The 25,905-nt window shown below is 61.7% G+C and overlaps 1 protein-coding gene across 1 annotated transcript in view; it reads right to left on the reverse strand.

Moving 5' to 3' along the window:
* SLC6A6 (solute carrier family 6 member 6) overlaps window positions 1-25,905 on the reverse strand; it is a 69,561-nt gene that overhangs the window by 12,114 nt on the left and 31,542 nt on the right. Inside the window, exons 3-10 of the mRNA XM_062200516.1 lie at window positions 19,557-19,796; window positions 18,356-18,490; window positions 17,169-17,403; window positions 11,270-11,402; window positions 5,855-5,989; window positions 4,761-4,864; window positions 4,511-4,635; window positions 1,199-1,311 (exon numbers count right to left, since the gene is read on the reverse strand). Coding sequence (XP_062056500.1) covers window positions 1,199-1,311; window positions 4,511-4,635; window positions 4,761-4,864; window positions 5,855-5,989; window positions 11,270-11,402; window positions 17,169-17,403; window positions 18,356-18,490; window positions 19,557-19,785 — 1,209 coding nt within the window. The 5' untranslated portion in view covers window positions 19,786-19,796. The remainder of the gene's footprint in view (window positions 1-1,198; window positions 1,312-4,510; window positions 4,636-4,760; window positions 4,865-5,854; window positions 5,990-11,269; window positions 11,403-17,168; window positions 17,404-18,355; window positions 18,491-19,556; window positions 19,797-25,905) is intronic.

The raw sequence follows: 25,905 nt of genomic DNA on the forward strand, positions 1-25,905 counted from the left end.
TGCAGGTTAAGCAGCTAAGGCGTAGAAAGCGGGGTGCAGGGCTGCGCGGTGATGTTTCAGGGGCACAGCATCTGGGTTTGGGAAGATGGGGAAAGGTTCTGAACACGCAGGATGGCCATGGTGGCTCTGGAACAAGCTCACTGAGCTCACGGCCACTGAGAGATGGCTCACACGGTCACCCTGAAGCTCTGTGGCTCTTTTAGCCCAGCATCAGCCCTGGCGGCATGGCGCCAGGCGCTGCTGTGGTGCCTCTCTCCGGCATCTGCAGAGCCTTCTCCCTCCCCATTGCCCCAAGTTCACAACGCAAACAGATGCCAAGGCCAGGGCCAGCCCACGTGTTAGGCTCTGGGGTGCCTGACCAGCCGGCTCCTCACAGCACAGGGCTGGGGGTCCAGGATTTAGTTTCAACTCCTGGGCCGGCCTCTAGCTTGATCTGCATTGGGTGGGTCCCTTAGCCGCACTGGGCACAGCCCCAGCCCCAGCGAGTGCGCTGGTGGCCAGGGGCCCCAGCCTTGGCCAGGCAGCCCTTGGCCAGGGGAGGATACCTAAGGCACAGCCCCTCCGCTGGCTCAGGAAGTAGTTTCCCAAGCCCGGGCAGCCCGGGAAGGTCAGGCCTCATCACTTACTAACCTCTGCTTTGCTTTTTTTTTAAGATTCTGGAAGGAGTCACCAAAGCCATTTGCCTGCCCCCCGCTCCCCCCCAAGGCCAAGCTCATTAGCTGGCGATGATTAATGGCGCCCTCCTGCCTGTTTACACGGATCAAGTCCATCAACAGCCGCACAAGTGTTTTGTTTTCCTTCTCCCAAATGTTTTCCTTCTGTCTTCTCTGCTAATCCGGGGCCCCGCACTGCCAAGTCCTTCACTCTGATCTTGACCCTCCTCCGCCTGAGTGTCCAAACTCCCTGCTCCCCACTTCAGAGGCCCAGGGGGCCACCCTGGATGCAGTCTTTGAAAGCAGGGGCCCTTGGGGAGGGCAGCCAGGCGCTGCCTTGCACTGGCCTAGCTGAGCCCCAGCCCTAGACAGCACAGGGGTCTGCGCACCACCTGCTTTCAGACCCCAAGCACACAACCTGCGGTCAGGAGGGGGCTGTGCCTCCTCCACCTCCTCCCCCCAGCTTATAGAAGGGGCAGGTTCTCCGGGGGCCAGGCCCCGCCCCCCGATCCCCACGCGGGGGCCAGCTCTAGCCCTGCATGTACCTGGCTATCCAGTCCAAGCAAGAGAAGCATAATAAAAAAGAGAATGGACCAAAAGGTAGGCAGCGGCATCATGGTCACAGCTTTCGGGTAGGCGATGAAGGCCAAGCCAGGACCTAGAAGGGAGAGAAAACGGGAGGGGGCACAACGGAGGAGAAGAGACATCAGTGACTCAGCCAGGAGCGGTGGGCTGGGGGGGAGGGGCACACAGACACTTGGGCCGACGCAGGGAGGAGCCAGGTCTGAGTCCTGGCCCAGGGCCCACACTAGGCCTGGCTCGCCTCTGGGTGGGCCCTGCTTGTCCATCTGTCCCCTACGCAAACCACAATGAGGACGGACAGCGGCGATCTGGGGCGGGACCTGGGGCCCGGGCTGCCCTGAAGCCGTCACATCAGGGTTGGGTGCTGGGAGGAAGCAGGGGGCGGGGGAGGCAGACAGGTGGTTATGGGGCCACCGGGGCAAAGTCCACGGGCCTGCCGGTCGGGCACGTGTCTCTCCCAGGAGCACTGGGGGCCCTCCCATTAGGAGGCAGGCACGCCAGTCCTCATCCTCTCCCCGTCAGCCCAGGCCTTCCCTGGGCCTCAGTTCCCCCACCTGAAAGGCGAGGGGCAGGTGGTAACTGTGTATGAACCCCCCAGGAGCCGAGTGGGGGTGCCATTTCTCTTTGGGCATCAGAAGAGGAGCTCCGACAGAACATTCCGGGGGCACAGGGCCTAATCTGTGTCCAACAGGCCTGAAAGGGGATGCTGGGGCAAGCCTCCAGCCGAGCTCTGGGACCCGTGGGCTCGGCCTGGGGACTAGGGCTGGGACACCAAGAACTTAAAAAAAGGAAAACCAACAAGGAAAAAACCCAGCAAGGCGCCAGAGCTGGGAGCACAGAGAGGAGACCTGGCAGATAGATGTCTAACCGAGAACATCAGAACCAAGCCAGTAAGAAGGGAGAGGAAAACCCCACAAAAACCCAATAAACTAACTCCGCAAGAACTTGGAACTTGAAACCACACTTTTGCGGCGTCAACAACCAAAACGTGGCAGGGAGGAGCAGCTCCTTCTGTGGCCCAGAGGCCCCGGGGCCTGAGAAAACCCAGCAGGCAGCGTCCTCACCCGGGATGGGGAGGGGGGAGGGCCGGGGGGAGGTTGCATCAAGTCCAGGAAACTTCCGGACAGGTGCACTGTGGGCATTAACCAAGCCCAGAGCTTCCCGAGACTGGCGAGCGTGAGGGACGGTGGCTGTCCCGTCTCACCCCAGCACCCTGTGAACCCCAGAATTCAGGAATCAGAGACTGAGTAGGAACCCATTTTCCATGGGGCAGGGCAGGGCCCCCCTCTCCCCCCACCACCCCGCCTATCCCCCCCGCAGAGTGTCAGCTCTGGCCCTAACTGGCGCACCCCCCCTCCAAAATGAGGAATCCAGTCCAGCCAACCATGAGACAGATGTAAAATGGGGCCCCCAGCCACCCCCCCCCCCACTTGCCGGGTCCTGGGCAGGGGGCTTGATTTGCTCCATTTGCCCTTCCCGTCTCAGCCTCCTTAACTGTGTGCACGGCGAGCTCCAGAGGGAGCCAGGAGAGGCGACCCCTGCCCGCCATGCAGCTGGGTGATCACCTCACTCAAAACCGTGCTCCTTAAAAGCTTATTTGAGAACTAATGGCCCCTGAGTGCCAGCTGTTCAGAGCCCACGGTGGGGATTGAGTGACAAGGTCTCTGAAGTGGAGAAAACGACCTAGGCTGACCACACGTAGCGGGAGCGTCTAGGTATCCCCGGAAGGAGACTACTCCGGGTGCTGGCTACCTCCCCACCGCCTGGGTCACCTGTGCCCCTGGCAGTCCAGTCCATGGGTGCAGCCTCGCGCGCCCCCTGCTGGACAGGTGTCAACCGTGCCGGGCCCCTTCACAGCTTCCCTGCAAACTCCCAGGCGGCTATGGATGTTTCTGGAAGCCCCGTCTGAGTACCTGGTGTCTGCTGGGCTCTGGGGCTCTCAGGGGAGGTAAAGGGACATTTGTGGAGAGGTGTGGGAGTCCTGAGACGGTGCCCAGCACCGTGGCCCCGAGCCACGGTGGCCATGCGTGGCCAGCATGTGGTAGGTGGGCAGGAAGGGCCAGCCTCACGGCAGAAGGACCTGTCCAGCCTGTGGCAGGCAGAGACAGGGGACAGGTGTATGGAGGCCCCTACTCTGACCCTAGCCAGCCCCAGGCAGGGCCCCATTCTCAGACCTTAGCCTCCTCATCTGAGGAGTAGACATCTGGACTCCTGAGGCCAGGTGCTGTCTGCCCCTCCCAGCCTGGGGTTCTCCCCCCCCTCCCCGGGAGCTGGGGTGTGGGGGGAGGGGCAGTCACCTGGCCCTCCCCTCTCCCCAGGGCCCCTGCCTGCCTCCAGGTGGCCCCTAGAGGTGGTGAGAAATGGGGAGGGGGACAGCGTGCCAGACGAGACCTCCCTCCAGTTGCCCTCTGCGCTCAGCAGAGAGGCTGCCAAGGGGGACTGGGGCAGGCAGTCCTGGGAGCCCAGGGCTCTCCATCCCATGGTGCAAGCTGCTGCAGGCCAGGACTGGAAGCAGCTGCCACAAGTCCTGGAGTCCAGACCCCTGAGAGACCAGGCAAGACGCTAGGATCCTGGTGCTGCAAGACCCTTAATTCCCATGGTCATGGCTCCCAGACCAGCTCCTGCTGGGGCTGCAGGGTCCCAGGTTCCTGAGATCCCAGCCTGTGCGGACCTGGGGTTCTGGGGAACTTGGGACCCCAGCTGTGGCCCCAGAGCCCACTCTCCAGGGTATCCTTACAACCTACCCCTCACGGGATCTGTTGCCAGCCCAAAGGTGCATCCTCACCTGCCTCCTCGGCCCTGTCGCACCCCCTGCCCCCCCCCCCCAGAGGTGCCAGCAGAGCAGGCTCAGGGTCTTGGGGGCGCCTTCTCAGCAGGAGTGTGCCAGAAGCAAAGTGCAAGACACAAGACCGAGGCTGAGAAGGTGGTGGTGGGTGCCCAGAGACCGTGCCGACTGGGCCCGAGTTAGCAGGTGCTTGCCGTCACTGGCACCAGGTTCTTGCCGGGATGTGGTGGGAAGAAGACATTGAGCTAGTGAAGTCCCCAGCTTAATCACCCCTGCATTCCTGGTGCCCCTTAAGCCACGTTACAAAATGTTCAAAATGCAGCTTTGATATTCTTTGATGTAGGGGGTACATCTTGGTGGGGGGGGTCCATTTTAGAAACCAGGCTCTCCCCCCCCCCCAAGCCCCCTGGGGTCTGGCTTCATGCCTGCAGTACTCATCTTACACACTAGGTGGCAGTGCCCACCACCACTGCCACCGATACCACCGTACCTGACTCAGCCACATCAGCAATGTCCACCCCTTGCTCTTGTGCCATGAAGCCCAGGATGGAAAAAATTGCGAAGCCAGACACAAAACTGGTACCACTGTTCAGGCATCCCAGCAGCATACAGTCCCTAAGTTACACATATGTCAGGGAGCAAGTTAATTCACAACACAAGGAAGCCACGCTCCCTACTTCTTCTGTTTTCTTAACATCATCATTTCTAGGGTCCACCAGGCCCGCCGGCGCGACACTTGCCTGTACGAGTTGTACTTGTACTTGTTGTAGCTCCCCAGTGACGTCATGGCCCCCAAGCAGATGGCATAAGAGAAGAATATTTGGGTTCCAGCATCAATCCACACCTGCGGGGGTGAGGGGAGGGGGCAAGGAGAGAGAGAGCGGGGGTCAGAGCCGGCTTCCCGGAGGTGGCGGCGGCGGCGGCGTAGGCTCTTGGCCACCAGGCAGCAGCCCCAGGTCGGGACCTTGGAGGGTGCTGACTGTGTGCTGTTGATGCGGCCCTTGTGCTACAAGCCAGGTGCCTTGGGAAACAGTGCTGAGCTGCTGGAAAGCTCCGGAACCGAAACGCAGCCTCCTAGCCCGCCCTGCCCCCGCCCCCGGTCGGGCTCTGGGTGGTCCTGGGTGAGGTGACCTCACTCCCGGAACCTCCGTTTTCACATCTACAAAACAGGCTCCAATGCCCCACTCCCTGTACGGCTGCTTTTTAAGTTCAGAGAGTGAAGATGGCGCCTGGTGCTCCCAAGTCCAGGCCGCTTTTGTTATTGTCTGGGGACCCCGCAGGTGGACTTGGGAAGACTGTTAAGGCACGGTGCAGGCAAAGTGGCTCTCCTGGCTCTCTGGAACCTTCTGCCTTCCCAGCTGTGCCCTGATATGGTCCACACCCCTCTCCCCACTGCCTGTCATGCCAGGGGCAGGAAGATGGAGCGAAAGGGGCTGTAAGATGTCCAGGACACTGGGAGGCACCGGCAAGACCAAGGATGCTGGGGACGAAAGATCTTGGGTTTTCTCCAACTCCGAGGCTCGTGGCTGAGCACCCACCCGCCAAGGCAGCTGGCGGCTGTGCCGACCCGGACTCTGGCACGCTCGCTGCAGGCACAGCCTGGTCGGAGGGGTCCCCTGCTCCCTTACCTGGCGCAGTGCCCGGGGCAGACTTCCCCTACCTGGCAGCTTTAGGAGTCCTCAGCACGAACAGACGCACACAGCCGAAAAGATCCGTGAGCGTCCAGCACAGGCCCGGAGTGAGGCCGTGTGCACCCTGCCCTGTCCTGTGCCGGCCAGGCCCTGGGTAGGAGGAGGGAGGGAGGGAGAGGGGGTGCGTGCCCGCTGCACCATACCTGTGGGTCCTCGAGGCGCGTGATGTCGGGGTACAGGTAGAACTTGATGCCTGCGCCTGCCCCGGGCAGCGTCAGGCCCCGCACCAAGAGCACCAGGAGCATGGCGAACGGGAACGTGGCTGTGAAGTAGACGACCTGCCGGGGAGAGAGGCACGCAGGTGGGCCCCAGCCAGCCCCTGCCGTGTGCACTCCAAGGTGTCGGCGGCGCAGCCCGGGGCGGGCTGCTCGGCGTCCCCGGGCCTCTGCTGCCTTGCCTGCACCCTGAGTGTTCCGCCGGTCCCCACCTCACGCACCAAGATTAAATGAAAATGTCTCCAAATATTTACATCTGTCATGTCCCAAGCACGACGGAAGCCCAAATATGGTGGTGGACGAGACAGCCAAACCCCTGCACTCGAGCCAGTGGACAGGGAAACACGGCACAGGAGAGTGGAGGGAGCCGCAGCGTGACCAGGGCGAGGGGCAGCCCCCGGCGTTCCTGCTGCTGCTGCTGTGAGCAGCCACACGGCTCTCTCTACGCATTGACTGTGTGAGCCAAACCCCTGCACTCGAGCCAGTGGACAGGGAAACACGGCACAGGAGGGTGGAGGGAGCCGCAGCGTGACCAGGGCGAGGGGCAGCCCCTGGCGTTCCTGCTGCTGCTGCTGTGAGCAGCCACACGGCTCTCTCTACGCATTGACTGTGTGAGCCAAACCCCTGCACTCGAGCCAGTGGACAGGGAAACACGGCACAGGAGAGTGGAGGGAGCCACAGCGTGACCAGGGTGAGGGGCAGCCCCCGGCGTTCCTGCTGCTGCTGCTGTGAGCAGCCACACGGCTCTCTCTACGCATTGACTGTGTGAGCCCGGGCCTGGGACTTAACCTCTCTGACCTCCATTGCTTATAGGGTAACCAAAGCCCCTCCAAGGGGGTAAGGCGAGGAGCCCAGGGGATGATGCCTGCAACTCTGTTCAGACAGCACCTGGCACTGTGCAGGCTCAAAACTCCCTGCCAGGCACTGCGGGACCACGGGGAGACGCAGGGCAACTCCCGACACAACAGAATTCCCCGCCAGACCTGAGCCCCTCCACCACCACCACCACCCGCCCCCAGGCAGAGACAACCAACGAGGGGCCTTAGAAGAGCAAAAGGAGACTTCCAGGTCCTGCCTGGCTCCGCCGCCCTCAGCCCAGCAACCCCGTCAGCATTTACCGAGCGAGTACTGTGTGCCTCCCTGCCATTCCAAGTGCTGCAATCCCACCCCGATCCGACCCCATGCAGCTAAGGTTTCCTACACCTGCATCTTAAAAGGGAGGAAGCTGCGGCCAGCAGAGGGCGCACTTCCAGCCCAGGGTCCCAGGGCACTGACAGGGCGCGGCGGGGAGTCTGTACGCCACACAGTGGTCAGCAGCCTTGCCTGCATGCCGGGCAGCTCACAACTCCTCCCCAAGACCAGCGGGAGCAGTGAGCCCCCAAGGGCCAGAGCTGAGACCCTCGGGGCCAAATTTAAGCTTGGCGATGGCTTACAGGGAGACCATGACAGCTTATCTTCCCCCCCTGGATGTGAGAGGCTCGTCAGACGGGGGCTCGCCCAGACCTGGGGTCCGCTCACCACCTCCTGTCCCCTCGTCCTCCTAGCTGGTGAGCTGGGGCTCAGTTTCCCGGTCTGTGTGGCCGGGCGCAGCTTCCTTCTGGCCTGACGCTGACCCCGCCTCTGCCACCTCCTCCAACGGCCTCCACTGGTCCCCTGCCTCAGTTTCCCCAGCCACCCTTATCTTCTGGTCCTGAGGCCAGAAACCGTCACGATTTTCCAAGGACAAGAAGGCAGGTGTGGAGGTGGCAGGGGTAGCAGAAAGCCACAGAAGGGGTGAAAGAGCTCAAGAAGAAAACCAGGCAGCCCGTCCCTTCCTGCATCCCACCTCTGGGGCCCAGCGTGGGCCACGCCCGGGGCTACTGGGGCTACTGAACAATAGCCGTGGAGAGCAGCCCCAGGGGGTCCCCAGGGGCAGCTACTTCAAAGCCAGCTGAGCAGCCAAGCTGCGGCCAGAACACTCCATGTTGGTGAAAGCTGGGTCGGCTGCCGCTGGTGTAGACGGGCTGGTGTAGACAGATGTGACAGGTACACTGGCGGCATCCCCCACAGCCAGGCTGAGCCTTGGCTGGGCCAGGTGCCCATTTACTCACAGCAGGAACCTGAGCCTCAGAGAGCTGACGTCACTCCCGGCACAGTCAGGTGCTAGCGTGGGATGTCAGCCAGGCCACTGGTCTCAGGGTCTCTGGATCGTGCATGTGTGTGTCCCCAGTGGGGCACTCTGGATTCTCCGAGTGCGTGGTAGGAACCCTGCTGCCTCTCAGGGCGCACATTCACAGGGAGTCCATTTGGGAGAAGAGCTGGGACTCGAACCAAGGCCCCCGGTACAAGCTGCCACCCCCAGAATGAACACTGGTCGCACCCTGGCCACCCTGCCGAAGGCCACCCTTTGTTTTACAGTCTGTTGCTCGGAGGACAAGCTCCTGAGAGCTGTTCTCTCAACTTTTCCGTGACTCCCCGGGGATCCTCGTGGGAGAGGCTGGTGCCAGCCACCAGTGGGCCCCTGGTGGAGGCCCAGCCTTGCCGGGGGACGTGGTATTTTTCCACTCCTGCTGGCGAAGCTCAGTGGCTCCTCTGAGCCCTCTGCCCAAAAGCCCAGGGGCCCATGGCCCTGGAAATGTGCAAGGACACTTTCCCCCACTCCCTGGGCACAGGAGGAGAAGAGGCCTGGGCATGGAGCTGTCACTCACCCAGGGGGCCCAAGCCCACACCAAGGGAGGGTCATGGCTGCGTGACTTCCCACGGTGAGGCGAGGTGGTGGAAGAGCTGGGGGGGGGGGGTTCCTATCCCAGCTCAGTCACTGACACGTTACGTGACACTGGGAGAGTTAATTGCCCTCGCTGGACCCATCTCTCCCCATCTGTAAAATGGGACTCGTACCTGCACCCAGCAACAAATACTGAGTTCCCCGGCTAATACGCAGCACCGAGAACCAAGCCTGGCACACGGCTGCTCCGGCGCCGGCTGTAGTGGTTACCACTTACTGAACGGATTGAGCCACGGCTTGCCCTAGGCCAGGTTCAGATCCTCGAGCTGTGACTCAGGGAGGCCAGGTCCGAGGCCTCCCTCCACCATCCCAGCTGGAGCAGTGGCAGCCATGGGGAGCCGGGCCTCGCCCAAAGGGCCCAGCCCCCACGGCAGCTCTGCGCCTGGGCCGCGGCTGTCTGGTGAGCGTGCCGGCGGGTGGGCAGCGCTCGGCCGTAGATCTCGAGGAAGTCCCCGGAGCGGAGTGTGTTTGTCTTGGCTTCTCAGGGCTGGCCCAGGCCCTGCTATTGTTCTGGGAACCACGCCCGCCCGTGCAGGAGGTTGCTGCTGAGGGCAGGGCGGGGAGACCACTGTGGAGTCACGTCTCCACCAGGCCCCAGGCGTGGCCGGCACCCTCCGGCTTGGCTTCGGCCCTGTCTCCTGTGAGCCCTGTGGTGTACCCAGGGTTGCTCGCTGTTTCTGGTGGACACCAGCCTCCAACATCAGATAGGGGTCAGATCTACCCCAGGGCCTTTGCACTGGCTGTTCTCCCCACCCGATCACCCCTTTGCTGTCTTCACATCTCTGTGAGACCTGCATGGCTGCCCTGCCCCCTTCACCCATTCTCCTTGCAGCTCTCATCTCTCCTGGATACTTTTCCCATTCATCTCATCTCATCCTGACACCTCCAAGCAGGCCGTCTGCTCCCGGACAACTGCGATGTTATCTGCTTTGCTGACCGCCACAGGCCCCCATCCCCATTCCTACCACAGCACCTGGCACGCAGGAGAGTGGCTTGCAGAACATGAACGAGTTACGTAAATGACCAGGCCTCTAGCATCGCTCAGCACGGGTGCCGACTCCCTCCTGGGAGGGGAGACCGAGCAGAGCGGAGCACAGATGAGCATTTCCTGGAGTCTCCCAGGCACTGGGCTAGGCATCCGCCTCACCTTCCCCTTCCTTCCCACCCATTTTACAGACAAGGGCATGACCCTGGACAAATCACGTACCCTGTCCGAGCCCCAGCCGCCTCGCCGTTTAAACAGAGCTCATGGGACGCAGTGCTGGGGAGCAGGTGTTCAGCTTTGGCTCCTGACTCCAGCTTCCTGCTCACGCCGCTGCCCTGGGTGGGGGGGGGGGCCTGATGATAGCTCCAATACGGGCATTCCTGTCTGCACCCTGGGGAGACCAAGCCAGGGGACAGCAGCTCTCTCCTCTGCCTCTCTAGCAGGTAACTTTTTTAAAAACCGGAATGCTCCCAAGACAGGGGAGGCGATGGAGTGACAGGAGATGCCAGTGCCCTCCGAGGAGGTGTGCAGACACCGGGTCCTCTCCCACGCCCTCCCCTGGCAGGCGGCCGTGTGCAGCTGGCTGATGTCTCCTGCTTGGGCTTCAGGATCTCAGGGAACGGGCAGAGGGCATGGGGGGTGGTCCACCACATCACTGCTTTCTGCCTGGGCAAGCCTGGGGCTGCGGCCCCCGTGAGCAGGCGGCTGGAGGAAGTGCTGGGGCCCGAGCAGTCTCCACCCCTCACCTGCACGCCCCACGGGGCACCGTCCTCACCCTGCAGTGCTGCTCTTAAAAGACATTTCACCCGAACCAAGGTGGGACTTGAGGGAGGGACGCGTGTGTGGGCTCGGTGCTCTGACCCGAGCAGAACCCCTGCTGGCCTGAGCATCTCAAGGGCCCTGGCATAGCCGGTGTCGGCCTACCCGGCTCTGCCTGGGACCACAGAGTGCTGCCGTTATCATGGGCATTTCGTGACCACCAACATCCAGTTGTACAGAAACCCTTGCTGCAAGGTGACAGCCTCGCTGTCAGCTGCCCCTTATGCCCATCACGAGCGTCCAGGCCGCCACGCAGCTGCAGAGACCCCAGGAGGGCGGGGACCACCGTTACCAGCTAACATCGCGGCTGTGAGCAAGTGACAGTCATCAGCCTACCTCTTCCCGCGCAACTCACGGTGCAGTCAGCAGCCGACACGTTAGCTGCAGCCCGTTCACTCTGACTCGCCCTGGGATTGGCTGGGGATGGCATGCGAGGCAGTGACGGCCCCTGTCTTGCCCACCTGCTCCCAGACCACCTGCCACAGTGGCAGCGAACAGCTCGGCCTGAGCAACACCACCGCCGGCTGGCTCCGGCCGCGCCTAACTTGCAGTCATGACCTGCCAGTGCCTGCAATTACGGCGAGACACAGACGGGAAAGCGGCGGGAACTGTGCGCCTTGGCCGTTAGACTATGGACAACTGCACTGGTGGGAGCACGAGGCAGACAGACGCCCTGGGGCTGGACCTGGCTGATCCGCACACCGCCACTGCCCACTGCCCCTCTGAGAGCAGGAAGGCCCGGCAGGTGGCCGGCCGGGGGTGGGGCTGGACTCACCTTCCCCGTGGACCTGACTCCCTTCCAGATGCAGAAGAAGCAGATCAGCCAGACGAAGAGAAGGCAGAGCGCAAGGTCCCACTTCAGAGCGCCCGGGTGGTCGATCCCAGGGGACAGGCTTAGCACGTTGCGCCTTCAAGCAAACACAGAGGGGAGAGGTCAGAGGGGCAGAGAGCGCCGGGCTGGGCTCAGACCAGGCTGAGCGGCATCTGCCCGAGTCACTCTTGCCCCAGACGGGCCCTGGAATCCCCATTTGTGCGGGGCTGGAGGGCTACAGCAGGCAGACCAAGATCAACACAGCCTGGCCTCGGGCAAGCTAAGTCTGCCCCGGAGCATCAGTTTCCTCACCTGTAAAATGGGTATGGATTCCCCACGGGACTCAGCCCAGCCTTCTTCAGTGACAACCAAGAATGAAACACAGGTTCACTTCTCAGCTCAGCTGTCCAACCCGGGGCTTTGGGCAAATTACCCAACCTCCCCAGACGTGTCCCCTCCCCTGAACGGTCCTCTGTTACTCCTGGAGGTTATCTGGATCTCTCCCTAGGATGGTAGCATCCAGAAGGCAGAGCAGTCTGTCTGTGGAAGAGAGCACACAGCAGCCTCACTCAGCAAACCTCAGGAATTGTCACCGGCCTGGTGTCAGCACGCAGCAGCCTTGGGCACACCGCAGGCCCCGCAGTGGCACTGTCCCCCGGGGGGGGGACCCCCACCTCTCTGCCAGGGTTTGAGGCCCCAGGAGAAGGCAGATTGAAGGGTCACCAGCAGGGGACGGCCACTGGCCCTGCCCAGGGCCACACGGCACAGTCAAGGCCCCCGCGGGACAGGAAGGAAAGCATCCGCTCAGGGGCACGCTCCCGGTGGGGCACGCGCCCAAGGGGACCCTGACACCCAGCGCTGACCGCCGTCACCAGGACCGAGGCAGACCCCGAGGGTGTCCTCCCCGGCTCGGCTGAGCACGGGAGACAGGGCCCCAAGTTCACAGACCCTGGGGGACAGGCAGCCCCGGGGTGTGACCTGGTGCTTCAGCCTCTTTTGTCCAAGAGGAGGAATGGGGCGCTGCTGGGGAAAGCACGGAACTCCCCGAGCTCTCTGGCCAGATCTCAGAATGCCCACTGCGTGAAAAATGGCTTCATTTCCCTGTCTTTTTTCCCAGGAAAAACTTTCAAATAGAGACCATGCAGGATTCCCAAGTCCCCGCGCAAATGCAGGCAGTGCCCGGCTGAGTGAGTGTATGAGGGCGGGGGTCAGGACACAGTGCCCACGACACAGACTGGGCACTTCCTGTTGTCCTCTGTCAGTCATGGGGATGGCCACGCCCCCCACTCCCAACCCCTGGGACCACACACCAGTAAAGCCACCCGGTGACAGCCTGCTAGCCGAGGCCTCTTCAGCACATCTATCCAAGTAGTGTCCGATCGCCCCATTTCACAGGTGGGGAAGATGGGAGCTTTCGGGGTCCACTCGCCCCTGGTGCCAAAGCCAGCAGGCTCCCTAGCCCAGGCATGCCTAGATCCTCAAGCCAGGGCACCCTCCATCCCTGCCATCCGGCTCAGTTGACTTGGAAATGCAGCCTCCATTTTTAAAAGGCTCTCTGCAGTCTGTGGAGTAGTGGGGTCCCCTGGTGCCGCAGGGCAGGGTGCAGGCTGAAGCCAAGTGTGCCTCAGCTAGGGCCTGGACAAGCACGCGCCAGCATCTACGTCAGGCACGTCCCTCCTCTGCTCCACATCCTCCCATGGCTCCCACCTCCCTGGCAGCCAGGCCCCCCTGACCTGCCCCACTCCTCCCGTCACTCACTTTCAACGGTGGGGGGCTCCCCACTTACAATGACTTCGGGACAGCAGTGTCTGAAATCTGCTAGACACAGGGCCAACCCCACGTCACTCCCTCCTCCGCCAGCATCTCTCTTGTCCCAGTGCAGTCTCAGCTCTGTGAAGGCAGGACCTCACTGAATAGCGCCTGCACACAGCAGGTGCTCAGCCGACATGAGTCGCGCAAATGAGTTAGACCCATGTGGCCAACAGGGACATCGAGGGTCACACAGCATCAGAAAGTCACCTGAAGTCACCCAGACAGAAATCAACTCCAGCCCTGCATTCTTTGTTCTGACGCCACCCTGGGGGACCAGGCCACCCCCAGCGACCAGGTCCTCTGCTGCCCTTGGCCAGAGTCCCCAGCATCCAGGCGTCCCTGCCTCTCGCCCAGAGGGAGGAGGCGCAGAGGTGAGCCGCATTCCTGTCCAAGAATAGTAATGATTCATTCCAGGGTGGGATCCAAGAAAGAATCGCCTGGACGCCTGCTCCGAGCCGGCCGCCCCGCTGCCGTCCAGCCGGCACTCAGAGATGTAAATCGTCCTCCGAGTGGGGCCAAATCGTTTCCTCTTGACCGCGGGCCAGCCGTTTATTGGCCGCGGCTCTCCCCCTGGAGACCGCTGGCGGCAACAATTACAAAAGGGCCGGCCGGCGAGCACGGGGCACGCAGGCCTCTCGGCCCCGCCCCTCCTTCCGACAGCTGCAGCCAGAGATTGGCGAGGGGGGCTTGTTTGCAAACATGACTCACGTCTTTGATTCTCACAAAGCCTAATGATACGTGCCGGCCCCGGTGATGGACGGCAGCAGGCCAGGGCTGGCCCTGCCTGTCCTCCAGGGCCTGTGCAGGAGCGGGAGCCCTGCGGACAGAGGTGACCTAGGGCCGCCAGGACCAGCAGGAGGGGCCGAGGCTTGGCTTCCTTGCCCCAGCCTGCGTGACTCTGGCCGTAAGGACTAGGCCAGGGGAAACAGCCGCCCCTGGGCTCGGCAGCTTCTTGGGGGTCTGGCAGAGGGCACTGCACCAGCTCCTGCTCAGAAGGGTGACTCAGTGGAAGCCAGCACTTCCAATCTGGGGGGTCCAAGTCCAGAGAGGGCTCTGGGCAAGACCTGAGAGTGGACATACACACACAGGCACGCAGCATGAGACCCATGGCCCTGGGCCCTGGCCACATGGCTAGCAGCCACAGAGCAGCTGGAGGTGGGATCCAGTGCTGGTCCCGGGGCCAGGGCCTCGGCTCCTTCTTGCTGCCTCTGTGACCTCGGGGAAGTCGCCGAGCACCTTGGAGACCCCATCCTGTAGCACCCTGTGTCGCAGCTCTGGAACACACCGCCCAGCCTGTGGGTGTCAAGACCACACTAGCTCCAGGGCCCTGCAGACACCCCAAGGTCACATAGCTGGGACACATGGGAGCCTCCGAGGCCACGAACGCACCCGTCCCTTTTCTACCTCGCCAGCCTTGTCTGTCAAACTGGAGGCAGGAGATACAGGCTCGCTGCCTGCTCCCACGGGGATGTCAGAAGACACTGTGTCCCCCCGTCCCTTGCCTTCTCACCTACCTCCCTTGATGTAAGCCTGACACCCACGGCCTTAACTGTGGCCCCTCCCCAGCACTGTGTGCTCCCTGGGCACTGCGCCTCCACTGGGGCTACTGCTGCCCAGGATGTCTTCTCTGGACTTTTCTGCCTGGCGAGCTCCTACACATCCCTCAGCGCCCACCTCCTGTGGCCTCTCTACTTGCAGACAGGGAAACAAAGCCAGAGAGGGGCAGGAACTGACGCCCAGGCAGATGCAGGCGACCAGCAGGGAAGGAGGGGCCGTCTCATGCCCAGGCCAGGGGAAGGCAGCCAGCCCAGGCCCGGCTGCAGAGCCCCTGGGCCCTGTGTGCTCACACAGCAGGAGGGGGGGGGCCTGGGCCCCTCGCTTCAGCAGCTGCCCAGGCTCCTGTTCCTCGGATGCCCCAGCTCCCCCAGGGACCCAGAGAGAGCACAGGGGACTCTGCCTTGAGTGCCTGGGGTCTCACGGAGCTCCGCTGGGCCCCAGGGCTGGTGGGGGGACAGGGGAGCTGTGGCAGGAGCCGGCACTCTCCCCACAGGGCAATGCAGGAGCTGGGGCAAAGGTGCCTGCACAAGGAGGAACTTTCTAAACACAGTCCCAGCATGTTCTGGGCCAGGAGAGGGAGCCTGGGTGCAGAGTGAGGGTCCCTCTAAGAACAAGGCCAGGAGGGTGGGAGACTGGACGCCGAGGCCCTCGTGTGGCTCCGTGAGCTTCTCCTCCAGCCTCTGTGGACAGGGGACACGCACAGTGGGAGGGACCGCCCCTCCCCAAGCAGGCACACCTTCTGGGCCATCTGGGAGGGACCCTTCTTAAAGGGCCGGGCACTTCAAGAGTCCCAGCCGTCCTGGTGCATTGTCATCCACCATGAGGACCCCCGTGTGCTGAGCCCATTCTTAAGGCCTGCCAGAGAGCATCTGTTAGGGCATCCCCCATCCACTAGGGGGCAGTGCTGCCAGCGCCTCCGGCCCAGGTGAGGGCACCACAGCGGGAGAGGGGAACGCACCTGCGTAAGCTGGTCACGGCCCAGTGAGGGAGCAAACCCAAGCAGGCCTGGCTGGGCTGAGGCAGCAGGGCCTGGCACACGCCCCCGCAGGCTGGCAGGGGGCCAGCGTCCTGGGTGGGGCCGTCCTGGCCAGCAGCTGTGCCAAGAACAGCACAGAAAGGCCAGGGCTGTGGCCTTGGGCCCCGTTCAAGGGAGAAGAATGAAGCCCCAGCAATTCTTTGTCTGCGAACCCAGGGCGGGAGTCCAGGGTCGATGACAGCACTTTTAATGCCTTCTTTGTTTTCAAGTGGAAAATAGTCACCCATGAGGAGCCCCCAGGCCGAGGGGGCCTAGAACCCTGCCCGGGGGCACACCCGGATGGCCCAGGAGCCTGCCAGTGATTCAGACCTTGCCCGGGACGGCGCTGGAAAACCCAGTGCAGGCAACTGAGCCTTCTCTGCCTAGGACTCGCTGTGACCCTACAGCAGGCTGGGACCAGCTGACCACAGTCCCTCCCGTCTACCTGCCCTGATCCCCCTTCTGAGCAGCCAGTGGCCAGGGGTGGGGTCGTCATCTTTTCCAGAGCAGGACCCCTTTCCCTACCAGCTCCCTTGCTCCAGGCTTCCCGCCCCACTCATGGACCGTGTGCGCGCCCTAGAGCTGGTGTGAACTACCTTGTGGTTGGCTTAAAAAGGCACCTGGTTGTCCAGACCCCTGGTGGAGGGACGCCGGCCCAACCTCCCCTCAGGTCTGGGTCTGCCCCGGGGCTCCCTCCGGCCCCTGGGACGACACAGAGACGCAAAGTGCTTGTGCCCAGGGGACCACCTGTGTGCACCTGGGACGCAGGGCTGTGGGGACAAGCCTGGGCCAGGCCAGCCTGCTGGGCACCGAGGCCACACACCCCCTCCGTCCCGGCAGCCCAGCCCGTAGAGGTGCCCAGCCCCCAGAGGAACCCAGCCCCCAGAGGAGCCACTTCAAAAACCTGCAGCTGACTGCAGACAGCTGAAGCTGCCCGGCCCAAACCGCCACGGGGCAGATCCTGAGCTGAGAACGTGGTCACTGACAGACACCCAGTTTGGGGCTGGCTGTCACACTGCAAGAGCTGAGCCACACACACTTCCCACTCTATGCAGGCGGCTTTTTGTACCACCTTCGGCTTCATATAGGCATTTTTCTCCGCGCACTAACACAGAACGTATTTTTTTCCAAAATACTTTAAGAGGCAGGTGTCATTTTCAGATAGCTGTGGGCCTACACCTGCCTTTGGGAGACAATCCTCACGGGGGTGGGGACGACTCATTCCCCCCGGCTTGACAGGTCAAGAAACTGAGGCTCAGAGAGAAGGGGGTGATGTGCCTACGATCCAAAAGGCAGTAAGTGGCAGGCCCGGGATTCGATTCCAGGCCTATCCGAGCCCAAAGCTTAGGTCGGTCTCCTGATCAGCACCCTGCAGCCCCCTGTCACACACAACGACTCCCACATCCCTGGGGAGATGAGGGCAGGGGCTGCACCCTCTGCCCCCTGCCCACCCCGACCCCTCCGCGAGGCCGGCCTTACTCCCAGAACTCGGTGACGGGCGAGGTGAAGTTGGTGGTGCTGAGGGGGAGCCACACACTCTTGTTCTTGCGCATGGTGTCCTCCATGCACTGTGGCGTGTTCCAGCTGTGGTTGCAGTGTGCCCAGGGCAGCTCCTTCTGGAAGGACTGGAACAGGTAGTAGGTGGCCCAGGCCAGGATGACGATGTAGTAGACGTTCAGGAGCGACACGATCACAATGGAGGCGTAGCCAATGCCTGCAAGCGGGCGAGCGGTGAGCCAGCGGCACGAGGCAGCCAGACCCACACCCTCAACTGCCGGCTGTGGGGGCCCCGGACCTGGGCCAGAAGAGGGCCTCCCATAGGACCAGCAAGGGTCTGGGGGATGCTGGCTGCACGGACTGACTGGAGGAGAAACGGGAGAGTGGGAGAGACAGCAGCCTGGAGGGCTGAGTGGGTGGATGGCAGGGTGGATGCTTGTTTGTGGCCCATGTGTTCACTTTGCTGTTGTATGAAATCATGGGTGACGAGGAGGCTGGGCAGACAGAGCAGAAGGGTGGATGAATGGAAAACGGACGGATGGGCCAATGATAATTGAGTGGTTTAATGGAAGAAAATTTTAATGGGTGGATTACTAAACAGACTAACACATATTCCCATCCGTGCCAATTAAATCCTAACAGTGATTAACTTAAGTGCGTACTGAACACCAAGCACAGGACCGTAAAGCTACTATTATGTTGGTACTCACTGTAAGTACAATGCATTTTTACATGGCTGTGTTGCCTTCACAGCAACCCTATGAAGTAAGCAGGTTAATTCTACCTTATAGACGAAGAACTGGATGTACAAAATGAGCTTCCCAAAGCTGGGATACCATGGAGAAGAAGCAGGACTTGAACCCAGACAGAAGGCCTCTTGGCTCTGAGTGTCTGCCCACTAAACTCACTGCAAGACACCTGCCAGTGTGTCCTTCCTGCCACCCAGACAGGTGGGCACAGCCGGCACTTGGAGCTGTCACTGTGCACCAGGCACCTGCCATCGCTCACTTTCTCTTACTCCGGAGCAGTGGCAGCAGGTCCTCCCTGCGCCAGTCACAGAGCTGAGTGACACGTGTGAGCACGCAGTGCACCTGCAGAGAGCAGGTGCCCAGCAGAGCCTGGCGACGCCGCTGCACCCCAGGCCCCCACGACGCCTGTCCTGTACTCACCAGAGAACAAGGGGCAGATCTTCTCCCAGCATGTGATGCCGCCTTCAGAGGTGTACTGGCCTATGATTATCTCCAGGAAAAACACAGGCAGGCCACTCCCAAACAGAAAAATGAAATACGGTATGAGAAATGCACCTGCAGAGAGAGCACACGGGGCAAGGGTCAGGCCGGGCCGCCACGGGGCCTGAGTCAAAGGTTCTCGCAGTCGATCCCTCTCGGCTGCTGGACTGGGGAGGACGGGCCAAGGCCACGCGCCTGGTGTGGTTGAAAATTCTCCAGGCGCTGCCCCACTTTCTGACACGCCCTCCCACTGTCTTTGCATCCACCGGGTACTTGGAACGTCAGGGCCTCCGCTGGGGCTGGGCCTGCTGCCCATCTCGTCCCTCACCTGCTCCCAGATGAAAGGCTGCAAGGGCTGCGAGACCCCCTCCAACACCATGACCCTTCCCCCGGGGTTGCACTGCAGGGGAAGGGTGCAGCTGGGGCCTGGGAGCCAGGGGAGGAACGAGGGGCAAGGCATCGCTCGCGGCTTTAGCGGGTCCTCACACCCTGTGACTGTGGGCAACTGGGGTATGTGCTGTACTCTGCTCTGGAGGGCACCCAGGGAGCTCATCAGGGTCCCAAAGGGGCCTGCAACACAGAGAGGCCTAAGGGACAGTCCCCGAACAGCACTGCCCCAGCGTGGGTGGCACAGATGGGCCCCTGGAGAGGGCACTCCGCAGTAGGGCTCCCTGTCCTGTCTCTGCAACGCCCCCTTGTTGCAACAGCCAGAGTCCCCCTGAGCACCGCCTGACTGAATACCTGTAACAGGACAGGAAATGGAGGATTCCAGAAGAAATCCAAGGAAAAGCCCCCGCTCCAAGCTCAACCGCTGAGGGATCAGCCCTGTCTTCCAGACTGCGTCCCCTGCATTTGTTTCCTGGATACCCAGAAAAGCAAAGGCAACCGGGGAGGAAGCCATAAAGTAGGGGGGCTGGGGGCCACAGAGAGGGGGCTCTACAAAGTGGGGTGTGGGCACACCTAAGGTTCCGCTGGTAGGGTGAAAACCAGACCAGAGGGCTGGCACCCACTATAGGCAACCCCACTGGACCCTGATGGAACACCGGCTCCCTGGCTAAGGTGAGGGGTGGTGGGACCAGGCAGGGCATGGCTGGCTGCCGCAGCGGACACAGGGCACAGAGAGGCAGTGCCACAGCCTCACCTCCACCATTTTTGTAGCAGAGGTATGGGAACCGCCAGACGTTGCCCAGACCCACGAAGCCGCCGGCCACGGACAGCACGAAGTCGATCTTGCTGGCCCACTTCTCCCTCTGCGGGGGCTTGCCCTCGGCCTCATCCTCGGGCCGCGTGCCCGGGCTCTTCCCCGGCGATGGCTTCAGGATGTCCTTGTGGAAGTCCTTCAGACACTGCAGCTTCTCCTTGGTGGCCATCTCCTCGCTCTCTGTGGGGCACAAAACAGACCCAAAAGACACGCGGTAATGAGGGGCCACCCGGGGGTAGGCACTGCAGCCGCTCCCATTCCACCCGCGGGCTGGCCTGTGGCAGGAGCCTGGCGTCTCCCTGGCTTGTCCACATCGTCCAGAGTCATTCGGACCCCTCTAGAAGCCCGGGGATGGCGGGATGCAGGCTGAGGATGCCAGGACATTTGCAAAACCCACAACGGACAGGTTCCATTCCCCATGCACCTGCTGCTGAACAGAAGCACCGAGCGATCCACGTCAGTCGCCTGCACCCCAAGGCTCGCCCCATCTTTCACAAAAACCCAAAACACTCCAGACAGTGCTAGGAGCCTTCCACAGGACACCCCCGCCTGCAGGTCCCAGAAGTTAAAATACTACTTTCTAACGTTGGATTTGTATGGAAAATGGCAGCCCCCATGGGACGAATACCCCAGCACGGAGCCCGGCGTAGGGAGTGCTGGTTTGCAGCTGTGGCTAGAAGGGATCGGAGGACGCAGTGGGAAGGGGCTCTCAGGCTGGAAGGGACCGAGGCCTGGGAAGCAGGTTCCACCATGCGACGCAGAACCGATGTCTGAGGGCTCTGTTTGCAATTTATTAAGCAGTCACATGTCTGCAGCAGAAAAAGTACGGCTTTGTACAGGGAGGATTATGCCCGAGTCCTCGTTAATCCCCTCTCCTCTTGCGGGCCCCTCCCCAGCCATTCTCCCGCTGCTCTGGCTCCAGGCTGCCTCGCCCTCCAGCTCCCTGTTGGGCTCAGCCAGTGGGAGCAGAGAAGGCGAAATCTCCAAGCCTGCGGGGAGCAGCCCACTCCTCCTTGGACCTCAATCTGGCGGGGCTGCTTGGGGCAGAGTGGGGGTGGGCAATGCTGCAGCCAGCCAGGGCACAATGTCTTTATTTTTGATGACCAAGATTGGTTTATTTATTTATTTTGGAAATGAGAGAGAGAGAGAGATAGAGATAGTGCTTCTACCCACTGGTTCACTCCCCAGAAAGCTGCAATGGCCAGCACTGGGCCATTCAGGTCTCCCCCTGGGGCCATATTTGGCTCCTTTTCCCAGGCACGTTAACAAGGAGCTTGATGGGAAGTAGAGCAGCAGGGACTCAAGCCGGCGCCCTTAGGGGATGCTGGTGCCACACGCAGAGGCTTCACCTGCTGCACCACGACGCTGGCCACCTACAGTCCCTTCTCACTGGACCTCCTCGGGTGCCCTCTGAAATGCGCTTTCTCCCCTGTGGCGGCCACAGTGGACAGCACTGGCTATCAAAGAAAGGACAAGGGTGGCCAAGAGCATCCACAGCCCCAGCCCACAAGGCACCGACAACGAGGACAAGACTTGGTCCCCCGCCTTCAGGTTTTCCTCACGACATGGCATAGCCACAGAGCCAGTGATGCTCCCAGGCCCTCTCGGGGCCCTACCTGCAGAACAAAAGGCACAGCAGCCAGGGCGGCCGACTCACAGCCCGGGACATAGCGCGCTGGTCTTCGACGATCCACACAGGTAGCTGTCATTGGAGCACCCAATGTCAGAGAAACGTGACCTCTGGGTGCTCTTCGCAAACCGGGAGGTCAGGCCACACCGAGTTCATCTCCTCTTAGCTCCCACTGGCAGCAGCAGGTGCGGATGTGCCCACCCCGGGCACACCCACGCCAGCTCACCACGGCTCCGAGGGTGCACCTGTGCTCCTGGCTCCAGGGGGCATCCCAGCCTGTCTTCTCACCGCCCGAGATGGCCTTGCTCCCAGGCTTGCTTCCTTACTGCCTGACTCCCTCCTTGGTTTGAGGCCGGGTTCCCGGGGACAAGGACCAGTCTGCTGTGTTCACAGCAGTGGCCCCAGAGCAAGCGCAGTCAGGTAGGTGGTTCCCAGAGTGGCACCTGCAAACCTCGGCTCTGAGTAAGTCACCAGTCAGGCCATGTGGCCACGAAGCTTCCCAGGAAGGTGATGCGTGGGCTGGGGAATGGACAGGGGTGTGCAGGCCCCAGCCCAACAGCCAGGCCCCCAGGCGTTGTGCTCCAAGGAGCAGAGGCACAAAAGCACAACAAAACCCCCATTTCCCTCACACCTCCTTCCTCCGCCTGGCTGGGGTGGGGGACCCCGATTGTTTCGCTATCTGGCGGCCAGCAGACCGAGCAAGGCTTCCGGCAGCCCCCGGAGTCCTTCCTCTGTCTGGAGGAGCATCCGCAGGCCTTTCTCCGCCTGCTCCCTTGGGGCAGGCGCGGGCCTGGCCCGTGGCTACTGTAAAAATAGCCCCGGCGGCCAGCATTGTTCCAGCCTTCTCTTGCACAGCCCGATGGTTATCTAAGAGCCCATTGTGGGCAGCTGGGTGGGCACATAATTGGAGGATGTGGGACTGACTCCCTTCTGGGGAAGGGGCTTCTGAGCGAAGATGGGCAGGGCAGGGGCCACGCCTGGATGCTCCTTGGACCTTAGGGCTGCAGACTGAAGGTGGGGTGGGAGCACAGCTCAGTCTCAGCTGCTGTCAGTGACCACCTGGGCTCCGGTGGCTGGGACTGCCACGCTAGGAGCGGGGTCTTCTTCCTGTGGCTGTTGAGAGCCCCAGCTCTGCCCTTTGAGCACTCAGACCCACTTGCTACCTTAGCACTAAGAACTCTCTAGAAACCAGGGGTTGGGGGCAACAGGGGTCGCCAAGGCCCCAGCTTATTCTCCAAGCTCTGGTTTCCTACATACGAGGCTTCCAGCAACTTTCGCACTCGGGATCCATCATCCTGTGGGGAGCAGGTGCCTGTCACGTGCCGGTGTTGGGGGCCGCACTCCTCACTCCCCAGTGCACACAGATGTCCTCCTCTGGCCCCATCAAGCCCTTCTCTCCACCTCTCCTGCAGGTCACAACTCCACACAGCCCCCCATGGTCCTGCCTCTGCCCCACCTGGGGCTAACCCTGGCTCCCCTGCCACAGCCCACTGTCCGCCTACAGCCTTGTCCAGGCCTCAGACTCACTCATGCCTGGTTGAGGTGGACGCAGATGCAGGGCCCCCTCACCCTGTCCCAGGGGCCTCACTCCAGGCCCCCCTGTGAGAGCCCCTTCCAGCCTGACCCGGTGATGCTGCTCTCACCGTACGGTCCTGGCCGCCGCCCCCAGCTCCCCGTTGCCATGGCAACCATGCCCTCACCTGGGCACGAGCATCAGCCTCCTCGCTAGTCCCCCTGCTGCTTTGCCACCCGCCTCCCATCTAGCAACACACAAAGCGGAAACAGTTCGGGACACCCCATTTCCGACCCTCCTGTCACTCCCGCAGGCAAACGCAACCTCCTCACCAGCACGGTCCGGGCTGCCCAGGACACTGGCCACACACACCTGCTCCAGTACCCTCAGTCCCGGCCGCCTATGAACCTTCCTCCAGCCTCAGTTCCCAAAGCTGTCAGGTCCCCGTCGACTGCCCAGGGCCTCTGCTCGCAGCCCGATGTCTGTAGGAATCTGAGAGCCACTTCCTGCTGGGTGACCTTAGCACATTACTCAACATCTCTGGTCCTCCGTGTCACCTGTAAGCTGGGGGCAACTGTGTGAAGCTCCTGGAGGTGCCATGAGCATCCCACCAGTGGGGGGGGGGCATGGAAAGTGCCTACAGTACTGGGAGGTCCATGCCAAGTCCTCCTGAGCGGTGGCTCTATTACTACTGTTACTGCCACGACTGTTGTGACCAGGTCCACCCCAACCTTGGAATGCGAAAGGCCTCCGTCCCACTTAGGGTGAGATCAGCAATGCCCAGACACACCAAGGGACGCTCTGAGGTCACTCAGTTGGCAGTAACAGGGGCCATGACGTGGGGCCCAGACCCTCGGCTCTCACTCCTGCCCAGCCCGACCTCAGCCACTGCCTCTGCAGAGCTGCAGGCTACAGTCACCCCCAGTGCAGGCCAGCCCACGTGCAGAGCGCGCTCGGGACCGAGTCCCCATCCACAGACTTCCAGCAGCCGCTGCCCTGCAGCCCAGCGCTGTTTTCCTTGGCAGCGGGCCCAGGCTTATTCCGTAGTGGCCAAGATACAAGACTCCCTCTTTTAAGAGCTTCCTCTTGGGTTACTGCAGCTTTGATGGAGAGGCTCTGGGATGGAGCGTCCCTCCCAGCCCCACCGAAAATGCTTTCCCTCTGTGCCAGGGGTGCCAGCCGGATCCAGCCGTGCCTGAGACCGACTTACAAATCACCCTGGTCCATTTCGGCACACGTGCAGCCAGATTCAACCCCGTACCAGCGACGCCACGATTTCCAAGATATTCTTTTGGTCCCCTTTCTCTGCACCAGTTTCTTGAGCCCTTACCCTGTTGAGCTGTTGCTAAGCCTGCTTTCCTGTTCACTCCTCAAGCACCCTTATTACGGGAGAGACCGCTGCTTTGTTTCCAGATGAGGGGAGCCGAGGCTGAAGCGGGGCGGTGCGTGGCCCGGCTGAGGCTGCACACACAGGGAGGAAGGAGACCGGGGCAGCACTGCCACCTTGGCCCTGCTGACGCCTAAGGCACAGAGCACAGCTCATCAAGAGGCGGCCTCCACACTGCTGAGCCCACCGGGACAGGATGGCAGCGGGACAGAGCCACATCCCACCTGCCTCCCCCGGCTGCCTCTCCACCCCCCCAGTTTTCCGGTGTTTGAGTCCCAACCAGCAGCGCCTTGAAGTGAGCTGCAGACCTGCCTCCCCCGGCATGTAGCACCTCATTCCTAGGCTTTGGGGAGCCCAAGCCCTTGGCTCTCTTCCCTGGACAAGCTGGCCAGAGGCTTGGGCGCTCCCTGCACCTGTCACCCTCCAGCGGCCTGCCTGGCCCTCCCCTGCAGGAGCTACGTCTTGTCAAAGCAGGCAGCAGCAGCCTGCACACCTCTCCCTAGGAGAAAACAAGGGCTGAAACACTGCTGGCACTCACTTGGCCACCCAGGAGCTTCGGTCATTTTTGGCCAGAGTGCAGCTATTTGCCCAGTCCTCTCTGGCATGCCCCTCCCCCTCCCAAAGTGCCCAGGGCCCAGCAGGCCTTCTAGGCAAACCCCTCGAGCTGGCTGTGACAGTCTCCTGTCACTCGGCTGTAGTGGGGGTTGGGCAAGCAGCTCCCAGAATCCCAGAACAGGGGCAGGAGGCCACCTGGACGACACGCCCACTGTACAGCCCAGGAGAGGGAAACCTGAGGTCTGAATGCCTCCAGCCCGCCTGGCCGCTGTGGAGTCCTGCCCCTTCCTCATCTGCTTGTCCCCTCCAGAGCCAGCTTTCTGGACTTGCCGAGGCCAGGATGAAACTGTGTGTCCTGGTGTGCTTCAGCCTCCTCACTGCTGAAAAATTCGAGGCAAGAGTAAGTCACGCTCGTGGAGCGCTGAGTGTGAGGCCTGGCACGTGTCAGGGAAGCGCCAAGTGCCGGATTCTACTCAGGAAGACAGCTGACACGACGTCGGGGGGTTCAGGCTACCGCGTGCCAGGCGCCGCACCCTGCGGGTTTAGATAAAGGGTGGTGGGCACAGCAGGCAAGATGCTGGCCAGGCAGCCCACAGCCCACAGCACAGAGGCCGATGCGGTCCCCGGCTCTGGCTCCACCTCCAGCTTCTTGCTAACATAGACCCTGGGAGGCACTGGTGATGGCTCAAGCAGTCAGATCCCTATCGCCCTTGTGAGAGGCCTGGATTGAGTTCCCAGCTTCCAGCTTGCACCCCTGGCTACTGCAGGCATCTGAGGAGGGAACCAGTGCACGAGAGCTGTCTCCATCCCCCTCTCTCTGCCTCTCAACTAAGTAAATAAATACCTTTAAAAAATCACTCCTGTTTTGCCTATTTTAAAAATATTTTCATCTTTTTCAAAGGCAGAGAGAGAGAGAGAGACAGAGAGAGAGAGAAGGAATGAGAATCTTCCATCTACTGCTTCACTCCTCAAATGCCCACACCAGTCGGGAGACTGGAACTCCGTCCAGGTCTCCCACATGGGTGGCGGAGGCCCATGCTCTGGAGCCACCATCTGTCGCCTGCTAGGGTGCCCGTCAGCCAGAAGCTGAATGTGAAATGGAGCAGCCAGAACTCGGAACAAACTCTTGGCTATGGAACAAGGAATCGCAAGGGTCAGTTTGATCCACAGCACCACAGTGCCCACCCCAGTCAACGGTTTGTTT

This window comes from Lepus europaeus, chromosome 9 (genome assembly GCF_033115175.1).
Source record: "Lepus europaeus isolate LE1 chromosome 9, mLepTim1.pri, whole genome shotgun sequence".
Taxonomy (NCBI): Eukaryota; Metazoa; Chordata; class Mammalia; order Lagomorpha; family Leporidae; genus Lepus; species Lepus europaeus.